Source organism: Belonocnema kinseyi, chromosome 3 (assembly GCF_010883055.1).
Source record: "Belonocnema kinseyi isolate 2016_QV_RU_SX_M_011 chromosome 3, B_treatae_v1, whole genome shotgun sequence".
Taxonomy (NCBI): Eukaryota; Metazoa; Arthropoda; class Insecta; order Hymenoptera; family Cynipidae; genus Belonocnema; species Belonocnema kinseyi.
The window spans coordinates 2,673,707-2,684,855 of record NC_046659.1 but is presented as its reverse complement, the minus strand read 5'-3'; the positions used below and the strand labels follow the sequence as shown (position 1 = coordinate 2,684,855).

At 35.1% G+C, this 11,149-nt stretch overlaps 1 protein-coding gene across 11 annotated transcripts in view; it reads right to left on the bottom strand.

The window, feature by feature from the left end:
• Positions 1–265: 265 nt before the first annotated feature.
• The window catches only part of LOC117168793 (DENN domain-containing protein Crag), a 205,549-nt gene continuing 194,665 nt past the window's right edge, over positions 266–11,149 (bottom strand). For 8 of the 11 annotated variants that reach the window (XM_033354603.1, XM_033354605.1, XM_033354606.1 and 5 more), the window contains one exon: positions 266–561. In XM_033354603.1, coding sequence (XP_033210494.1) covers positions 425–561 — 137 coding nt within the window. In that variant the 3' untranslated portion in view covers positions 266–424. Of the gene's footprint in view, positions 562–1,959; positions 2,124–11,149 lie in introns of those variants that run through there. The other 3 variants (XR_004466552.1, XR_004466553.1, XR_004466555.1) reach the window with 3 other exon arrangements.

The window sequence follows — 11,149 nt, the reverse complement described above, 5'->3', positions numbered from 1 at the left end:
GTCGACCACCGCTACATATACTTTTTCATTCCTAAGAAGTGATACTTTTTTCTGTGATAATGTTTCTTCTCTATATCTAAAAAATTTGAGCATCACTGATTTATAAAGAATTAGAAACTATAAATATCTTCGATTTAATATATAAGACACTCTTAATTAAAAATAATGAAGAATCAATCAATTGTTCTAATTTCAATCAAACTTTAGTAATTATACAAATAACATATCTTGGAAAATTATCATTCATCACCAAATTCATCGGATGTTTGTTCAAATTTCATCGTATTTATATTGTAAATACATAAATATTATTATATCTAATAAAATTTCAATATTTTTGACGAAGAATGTTTCTTTCGATATACATTTATACTCTTTATAATGCTTCGGATAGACATTTAAAAATGGACGATTACATTATTCTTCATATGTTCAATGGTTTGAAGTAATGTCTACAAAAGAGGGTCATCGTGGATGGAGCAGCGTCCGAACTTCTCAACAACTTCTCGTCATTCTCCGTCAATCTGTCAAGAGAAAGGCTGTATTCTCGATCAAACGCTCCTATAACCAACAAATAGATAAAAAATATATAATAATGTTACGAAATAAAAAATTATTACAGTATTTCATTCTTATATATCGGTAATTCTCTACAGGCAGGGTACTTCGTGTTCCACAGAAAAATGAATACCACATATTAGTTGTATTGCAATACAACTTGGTATGAATGTTCATTTTGGCGTGTGAAACCTTGAATCATGATAAACAAAACGACAATGGATAATAAAGAGCGGGGTTCTGAGACCAAGCCCCATTGAAACCATAAAATTAGCAACATGTTGTGAAATGTTAGTACAATAAATCCATAATCTTGATGTTGAAAAATGAGTAGTTTTGGAGATATGTATACAAATATTTTCTTAACCACGTGCAAGAAAAACGCTAGTTTTCGTGCTTTTAAAGTGGGTCAGGCACTTTTTCGCTCGATTCGAGACGCAAGTGAGTTGCATCCTCCCATTTATGTATGATAAACTTTTTTTTTAATTTTTCTTTTAAACAACCAAAGATATTCTGCTGTTCTCTCTTAGAATGCAAAGCCTCTTGAGGCACTTTAAAAATGTGTACGTAATGTTATCCGGATTCAATCAGAAATTTAAAAAAAATTAACTCTAACAAGGGGAAAGCCTGAGGGTTTATATTTGAATCTAGGTCGAGCGAGTATAATTCAAAAGATTATCGAATTTCATTTCCCACATGTGGCAAGCAGAACAATCCCATTAGGCCACCATCGCTCAAAATTGGTGTACATAGAGATATAACATTGTGTACGTAAAATATAGAGATGAAATTGAAACATAAAACACATTGAAATATATATTATAGCCGTAGTTCGTAGTGCGGTAAGTAATATAGTAAATAAAAACAAACAATTAAAATTGATCAGCGCCATTATTTTCCTCTTTGTGTTAAAAATGAATGTGTGGAGTTTCAACAAAATTTCTTTATTTCATCTGAAACTCAATGGTATCCCTGAAGACCCCGACCTCATCGACAGAAGCGTTAAACGACATCTTTCCGCTAGAGAAACCTATACATACCTGGACGCGCCACAAAGTCACATTCAGGTCGTGACAGATATAAAGGATACTCTCCGAAGCAGATAGAAACGTCTCATGTGGCAGATTTGGTCTTCAGAACTGACGGCGAGGAACAAAGTATATGCGGCGAACATGCTTGGCGCACTAGTATTACTTTATTTATTTTGAGTGGTTTCATGGAAGAGGGACAAAATCTTGAATTTCAGGAAGCACGGTATCTTCCATAGAAATGTGGAGGATTAGTCGATGTCATGTGAGGTAACATTTGCTTTCATTAAATCACCCGGATTGACTTCTTGATAAACTAAATTCTTTAAATAACTCCGCAAAAAGAAATACGGTATAACAAAGTTATAATTACCCCACAATCATCCAAACGTTCTGCAACTCAATCACTCGTAATTCCAACAACGACGCCTCATCGCCTCAGGATGATATCCTGGATGAATTTCACCATCCAATACTCCAGGTGCCTTGGCTTCATCGTTCGGGCTATTGAGGCATTTTCGACTTCGAAACTAAACTCTGCAAGTTTGGTTTAATAAACCCTTTTATAATTACATTGTTATAAATTATTGAATTCATCCAGTCTTGGACACTCCAAAACCTTCCTATCCCTTAATTTGCGAGATTCCCTCACAAATTGGGCGCGCTCGTTAAAGTGCGGGTAGCAATGTGGTTAAATAAAAAGGTGCGAATATAATTGCATATATGTCCAATAAAAATAGTTGGTACACTTCGCGTGCTCGCAAGCTCTGCAACTTTCAATTAACAAAAAATTACCCAAAAAGAAACGCCTTATCTGTACCCCTTGCAGCTCACTTAAGTTAACGTGCCGGTTTTTAATCGGACATAGGAAGCCCTGAGCTAGACCGTAAAAATACAAACAATCGAATGCATTTAAGATCCGAAAAAATAAAAGTTATTCCAACAATGACAAATCCGGTAGAAAGTGTCGGAGAAATTAGGGAGAATAATATAACTACAGAAATTATAAATGAAACAGATAACGCAAAAGCAAATGCGAATAATTTAGAAAATGAAAACAATGATATTCAATGGGTCAAAAATGCAATTAGAAGAAGAAAAAACACAAAGAAACTCAGTATTCGGAACGGTATGACATAGAGAACCAGAATGGGGGGCGGTACAACCGAATCAAGCGACAGGTGCAATCCTAAAAACGAAAATACAAAGACAAACGCATACGAAATGTACGCTAAACCCATACAGACAATACGGCACCCACATATACAAGCCATTGGTTTACTGTCTCCCAATACCTTGAATATGTTAGGAGATTGGAGAATAGATACTGAGAATAGTACGACTTTAGAAAATCAAGAATTAGAAATGAGTAGAATAGATAAAGAAATTGAAGACAAGAGATAAGGCAAAATTAGGTTGCGAAAGACTACGGATAAAGATAGAAGTGCAAGTAAGAGAAAAAGCAAAACTACGATAAAACGTTTGAAATTGATTCATTTTTAGAAAGTATTAATGCATTTTGGAATGGGACAGAAGAATTAATTAATTTTGACGATAATAAAAGCGACTAAATGAAAATAAAACTTTCAGAAGAAATAAAAAATTTAAATGATAAATTGGATAGTTTGAAATAAAACGCAAAATTTATTCAATCACAGTACTAAGTCACAAAATACACAAAATATGGTTCATTTCGAAGAAAGAAATTTAGAATTTAACGAGCAAAGACACGCTTTAACAGGTGCAAGAAAAAGAATAACAAATAATAGAGGCAGCGGTCAAGGGGACGGATACTCCTTACGTTAACCGGTGCAAAGGCAATCAATGATGAGAACACTAAATTTGCCTCAATTCCAAACAGACTTGCAAGGTAGAATGGATAGAAGTAGAAACACCGATAGTCAAGGAGAGGAGATAATATCTCCCCTTTTCAAATAATGTCAAACTGGCCCATTAAATTAAAAAATAATATTGAAATCAGTCCCGAGTTTTTTCTTGAATAGCTTAAGTAGATTCAAAAGAGGATACAAAATTAACGAGGTAGACATTTAAAAAAATTTAGATTCAGGTTTTGAAGAGGAAGGATTAATTTGGTTTTAGGTTAATCAAGATTACAGACAAAATTTGGACCAATTTATCGCAGAATTTAAAGAAGGATATTTAAGGGGGTAATACATGTTCAACGACCTTTCTTCAATAATTTTTTTTGCATTAATTTTTATTTGACATTCGCAATTATTTATTTGTTGTAGGACATAATTTTGACTAACGAAATCACGCCAATTGTATGTTTCGACCGCTCGAGGCACCTTGCGGAGTAACTCGTTTTCGGCCACTTCCGATGCGCAATGAGGTAAAAGAAGGTTTCTACCTTATTTCTAAGGGTATATGGTGATTAAAATAAAATAATATAAAAATAGATTTTTAAAAAATTTTAACATGTACCTACTACCCCCTTAAATGAAAAGTACTCGAAGATCATAAACAATAAAATAAAATTCTTTAATCAGAAAAAAGAACAAGTTATTCACGCATTTGTAACAGAAATTAAACAGCTATTTGAAAAATTAATGGCACGACCAAGTCTAGAATGTGAATTGAGAAAGACTTATGAAATTTAAAAAATTTAATATAAAGTTTATATTGCGAGACAAATTTTCGGAATTAGAAATATTGGGACGAGAATGGGAAACAGAATTGGGAAAATCTAAAATTATAGGTCAACAATTAAGAATTTTAGACAAAGAGGATGATAAAAATAGCAAAAGTAAAAATAATCAAGGAAATAATAAAAGCCACAAGAATATTGAAAATAAGAATGAAATCAGAAATCAAAAACAAAATTATAATCAAAATCAACAAAGCCTATTTCGACCGAGACATAAAAATCAACAGAATAGACCATTTCAACCAAGATTTCCGAATGGGAATCCTGGATTTTTTAATCCAAGTTTTAAAAATATTGATAATAACTATCAAAATAATTCTGAATTCCAAAGAAATCCAAGATTTAGTAATAATTATAATAATAGTTTCAGAAATCAGAACCCAGTTGGAGAATTATTAAATGCAATTAGTCAGCTGTTAGGAAACACAGACAAAAAATAAGTCCCCTCAAACACCAGCACTTTTATATAACGCGGAAGAGAATACTATTAAGTCAGAAGACAAAAAAGGAAATAAGAATTAAAAATAAATACGAAAAATTTGAATCATGAAAAATGTAAGGATAATAAAAAAGGTGAAACAAATCCAAGTCGACAGGAGTTTGCAGATACAAATTTAGGTAACCGAAAATTTAATAACAAATCGCGAGAACCAATTACATGCTAAAATTGTGGGAGAATAGGCCATTTTCGACGTAATTGCTGGTACAGTATAGATCAGGAACGCACAAATGGTGGTTATTAAAGACGGATAATAATCAAAAAAACAACAGACCGTCAGAATTACTAGACATAGACACAAAAGAATCTGACGAAACAAGATTTCACCTTGATATATTTTATAGCTCATAAATTGAGAGTGTTAGTTGATACCGTTGCAACTCACAAATACGAGAGGGAAAAACTCATACAAACAATACAAAATTTAGATTAGGAAATAAAAAAACCGAAAAACGTTATATTGATGTTCGCATATGGACAGAAAGGAAAAATTACAGGACAAGTATTAATACCGATTAAAGTAGGGCATACGGAAAAATATACTTATTATTCAGACTAGTGCCAGATCTTAGAGCTATAGGAATAATAGGTACAGATATCATAGAAAAACTAGGTTTGAAAATGGATTATGAGAAAAAAATTTGGTGGTTACCAGAATGACCAAATATTAAATATGCGATAGAAGAGAATGTAAATATAGTGCAGAAATAAATAATTAAAAAGACGGAAGAGGATAAGAAAAGGAAAAATGAGAAAAATTCGGAACGAAGATTAGCTTGCGAAACTTCATGCGAGAGAAAGAGACAGATTTGTTACAGTGCGAAGTCTTTTCTCCCGTGTCGCCATACACCCAATCCCATGCCCTCCTTACAGGTGATGCACTAGACTCGATACCGCCAGCACAGAATGTACGAGGGCATGGTGCCCCACACCCTAAACTCTACAAGGCGAGCGACGGAACACTGGCACGATCCAGTGTGGCCGTTGGTAGATTAAATAAGCAGGCTATTCAAAATAGAGAGAGAGAAAATAAACAAATAAGGACAAGAACAAATTAAATATGAATTTTTATACGAAAAATAAAAATATGAAATGAGAATTAAATGAGACACAGCAAGTGCAATTAGAGAATTTGATTAAAAGAAAAGTAATGGATCAGGTAGCAAAGTTAAAACCGACAGATTGAACTCACCAAAAATAGATAAATCACCCAAATAGCCCCCAAAATAAGAAAATTTACGTATGAAGTAGACAGACTGTTAAAAGACAAAATTATAAAAAAGATTATAGACTAACAGCTTTTATTGTTCCGGGCAAGGGAATGTACCGATTTAAAAGGATGCCATTTTCATTGTCGAATGCTCCTGCTACATTCCAGCGCCTGATGGACAGAATAATGACATTAGAATTAAAACCACATGTATTCTGTTATCTCGATGAAATAATAATAGTATCAAAAGATTTTGAAGAACATTTAAAATATTTGGAAATCATTTTAGATAAAATTAATAATACAGGCTCAACAATAGGTTTAGAACAATGCGAATTTTAATGTTCGGAAATGAAATATTTGGGTTTTAAAGTGAATGAAAAGGGATTACAAGTCGATAAAGAAAAAATCGAACCTGTTTTAAATTTCCTAAGGGCAAAAACAATTAAACAAATACATAGACTGATAGGAATGGCATCTTGGTATAAATTCCAAAGTTTGCATAAATCATAGAACCACTGGAAAGGCTATTAAGAAAGGAAGTAAAGTGGAAATGGACTAATAAACAGGAACAGGCATTCACAACTATTAAACACTTACTAACAACAGAACCAATTTTAGCCTTTCCAAGTCTATTTAAAGTTGAAACCGATGCTAGCGATACGGGATTAAGAACTGTATTAACACAAAACATAAACGGTGAAAATTTTATAATTGCATTTGCAAGCAGAGGTCTAAATGGCGCAGAATATAAATACTTCGCGTCGGAAAAAGAGTGTTTAGCCGTAGTCTGGGCAATAAGAAAATTTAGACCGTGTTTAGAGGGTTAATCTTTTAAAGTTATTACAGATCACATTGCCTTAAAATGTCTTCATAACCTAAAACATCCAACACGTAGTCTGGCACGATGGTCTTTGATTGTTAGAGTACAATTACAAAATTATATACGGAAAGAAAAGCTTACACCATGTTTCGGATGCACTATCAAGGTCAAATGAAAACGAAATAAAAGTTTCAAGTATTTTAGTGGGTTTAGTAGAAACCATGGAAAGAGATTTGAAAGAAATCGAGGATAATTGGTATAAAAATAAAATGATACATATTAAAAATAAACAAAAAAATCCAAACTGGAGAATACGCGATAATTTATAACCAGAATATTGTTCCCAGATAACGGAAAAGAATACGTAAATAAATCAATAATTAATTTAATTAAAACATTTGGAATTAGATATTCAAAAACTCCTAAATATCATGCGCAGGAAAATCCAACAGAAAGATGTAATAGATCAGCCAAAACGGGAATAAAAACGTATTTAAAGTATGATCATAAATCACGGGATGAAAGTTTAGATTTATGTATAGTTTGCATTAAGTACAAGTAAACATTTTTCGACAGGTTTCACGCAAGCTTTTTTAAATCTAGGTAGAGAACTTCAAACCATTCAAGCGTTAAATAGATGAATTTGAATAGTTGAATAGTTAAATTTGAATTTTAAGAATCGGAAAAATGGGCAGATAAAATCCGAAAATTGAAAATACTTAGAGAAGGAGTAGTTAAATGTAGCTAAAAATGTAGTTAGAATGTAGAAAGACAGTCTAGATATTTTAATCTCAGAGGTAGACCGAAAGCTTTTGAAATTGGGAAGCAAGGTCTAAAATGTAATAAAACATTATCAAGGGGAAAGAGGTAGCTAAAAACTTGACTCAAAATTTCACCAAGAATTTATGAAATAAAAACAAAGTAAAAAATAAATTTGATTTCGAATTGTTCTTTGAAATGACATGAATGTAAATGATTTTATTTTCACACCACTATTAACGACAAAATTGACAGAAACACAAAGATTTACAAAAACAAAACAGAAAAAAACTGTTACGAACGATCATAAATAAATAAATATTCTTTATTTTCATCCGCAACAAATAGCTGGTGATAGCGGTGGGATTGTTTTTTCCCCTTGTTTCAAAAACTGTTGTCCATTAAGAACACTAAAATATTTTTTTCGCACAATTTTACGATTTGGATTCGAAATGGGATTTGACGGTGAAACAATTCTCGAGGAGAATAACAGCAGTGCAAAGTGGAGTGAAAAAAAACGCGCCCGAGAATTTCGAAGACGTTTTGTTGTCACTAGAGTCGTTATGCGCACAGGAAGGTTGAAAGAAAAAATTTAATCTAAAAGCTGCAAAATAAACAAAAATAAATAAATAAAAGAACTCGGGATTTCAGAAAGCAGGATCAGTTTCATGCCTGAAATCGGCCGAGGGTTTACTCCTGTTTTCTGATAGTATTTTTTTAATGACGCGGAAATTAATAAAACTCGAATAGATGTCTGCTCGATAAAAAATATGGTGTTTATCCAAGCTACGCCTCCCGTTAACAACCGAAATAGGCGATGTGGCGGAGAAAGGGTTCACAAAGGGGTAGAGCTAGCGATCGCGCGTTCGAAACTTGAGTTATTGACAAGTCAAAATAATGACGGATTAGACCAGGCGAACTCCGAAAATTCAAAGAAAACCATAATTACCGACGCGAAGTTTTTTAAGAATTTTTAAATTACTATTAAAGAACCTAGAAGAACGTCTGCAATCGGCAACCGCTCGTCGAGTGAGAAATTAGATCATTTGACCCTTACGTTCTCAGGTCGGAAAGTCGGAACAGGAAAATCAACTAGCATAAAATGCCTCATCGGCGTCACGAGCCCAAGGTCTCATTATATTGATAGGAGAATTACCAGACTGAAAATTTCTTCAGAATCACTTCTCAGGGAAAATGTGCGCGTAACGTTTCGTCATGGTTCTTCTTTAAGTTTCATTCCAGAAAACGAGCTTGTAAGTCAATTTAGGAGGCATGCGGTAGTTACGTATTAAATCAAGGAACACGTTATCGAATCCGTAGGAACGGTCGAATTACCGTTAGTACACCCCGTAGTTGAGGGAATATTAGGAACAGTTGCACGAGAGAGACTAGGCATCTAATTACCCGTTTCTTATTCCCATCCGATTACTACTGAAATCGCCCGAATTAAACAAAAATTACATATATAGAAATGAAATAAAATCAAAAAATTAGCATGACGAGCGAAATTAAGGACAGCGAAGACCGATCAGACCAAAATAATCTCAATGAAAATAATCCCGTTCAGAATAATCCACCAAATATGGACGTGTCCACTGTCACAGAAATCTATAGCTCGCGTCTTGATTTAGGTTTCCAACCAAGCGTACGTGTCCCTCGACAAGGTGCAGCTCCTAATTCAGATAATGTTGCCATGCACATGGCTCAATCAATCGCTGATACACTGACAATTCAACAAGCGGTCAGTCACATTCCTGTTTACAATATTCTCGACCGGCAAGAGAAGGCTCAATACTTTTCTGTTTTTGACCTTGCCTCGGGTTTCCATCAAGTTGAAACTGCTTCCTAAGAGCAAACGAAAACTGCCTCCTCGACAAGATATGGGCACTTCTACTGTAAGAGGATGCCGATGGGGATAAAAAGTGCACCTGCCACCTTTCAGCGCCTGATGGATCGAGTACTCTTCGGTCAACAGGATACGGAATTACTGATTTACTTTGAAGACATTATAGTCTTTTCTGAAAACCTCGAAGAACATGATAAGATGATCACTCGATTATTCTCAAGGTTGCTTGATACAAATCTCATGCTGCAGGCCGAAAATAGCGAGTTCCTAAGAACTGAGGTAGTTTACCTAGGGCATGATGTCGGGGGGACAGGGTTCGGCCCGATTCTAGGAAACTAACAGTTGCCAGAGATATTCCTATAGCTCGTGCAGCTCGGTCAGTTCGGGCATTTCTGGGAATAGCCGGGTATTACCGACGTTTCGTAAAGAATTTTGCCAAGAAAGTAAGGCCCGTGTTCAATTTGTGTAAGTAGAACTCGCCATTTTACTGGGATCGACGACAAAGATCCTCTTTCCGTAGATTAAAACAAATGTTGTGCTCAAGCCCTATCTTTTAATACACGGACTATTAAAAGGTCTTTAAAGTAACGACAGACGCTTCCGAGGTTGCAGTTAGCGCTGTACTCGCTCAAGAAGTAGGCGAAATAGACTTACCCAGAGCTCATTTCTCCAGAGCCCTGATTATACATGAACGGAACTACACAAAGACAGAAAGGGGATGCTTGGTCGTGATATACGTTCTAAAAAACTTCCGCCCGCACCTTTACGGACGCCTCTGAGCTGGGTAACCTTCCATAATGATCCAGAAGAACGATTACTAAATGGTTTCTTAAGCTACAGGAATACTCTCATGTTTACAAGTGCAAGTCCGGCAAGGTTTCCTTTAAACGTCCATTCCCTGTGTTTGAATGCATATTCAATAAATTCTTAAGGATGGGCCGCTAAGCAAGTAGTAAAGGAGAAAATAAAGCAAAACCGGAGGCCAAAGTGGTCGTCGGGAAGCTCTGCAACGGCGATCTCTGCTGCAGACGAAGAGCCACGATTGATGACAGACGAAGTACGACATGACCCCAAAAAGAGGAATATAAATCTTCCAAAGCTCAACCGACGTTTAAACCTAATGCTGAGGGGAGCACGATTGCAAAGAGACTAATGACGCGTCGAGCTCAGGATCCGCGAAAAGTAGATTGTAAGGAGGAGCACTATCATTATACTAATGCAGACCTTGAAGGAGTAGCAATATTGGGAATAAGGTTTATAACCTATCTATCCAGAAACATTATAGCAACAGTAGGTATGAAGTCTCTAAGGAGAATAAAGGGAATTCGACAACAAAATTATAGGGATCAACAACAAAATAAAAACACAACAATTCATCTCCCAGAACCAACAAAGAGAACAATTGATCTGGAAAACAGCATAGATACAGAACCAGAAAACGTAAATCCAGCCGACGCATCACACAGCCTGGAAAGAAGCAGGATGCCGAAGGTACCCTGCCAAAATGTGATTGTGCCGTAAACATATAGCCTTTTCTGCGAGTGGTGTCAATAGCTAAGTTGCGCTCTAGCTGTGCCGGGAGCTGAGTCACCATTAAGGGGTTAACCACTGAGATGCTTGTTGACGTAAAAATATGAACTATAAGAAAATCTAGCTATAAACTTAAATACACTAACACACACTGATTCAAGCGTTATGGTTTATGTTAGCCAGGGGACGACGACGCATATTAAAGGGGCAAGTTATCACGCACTATAT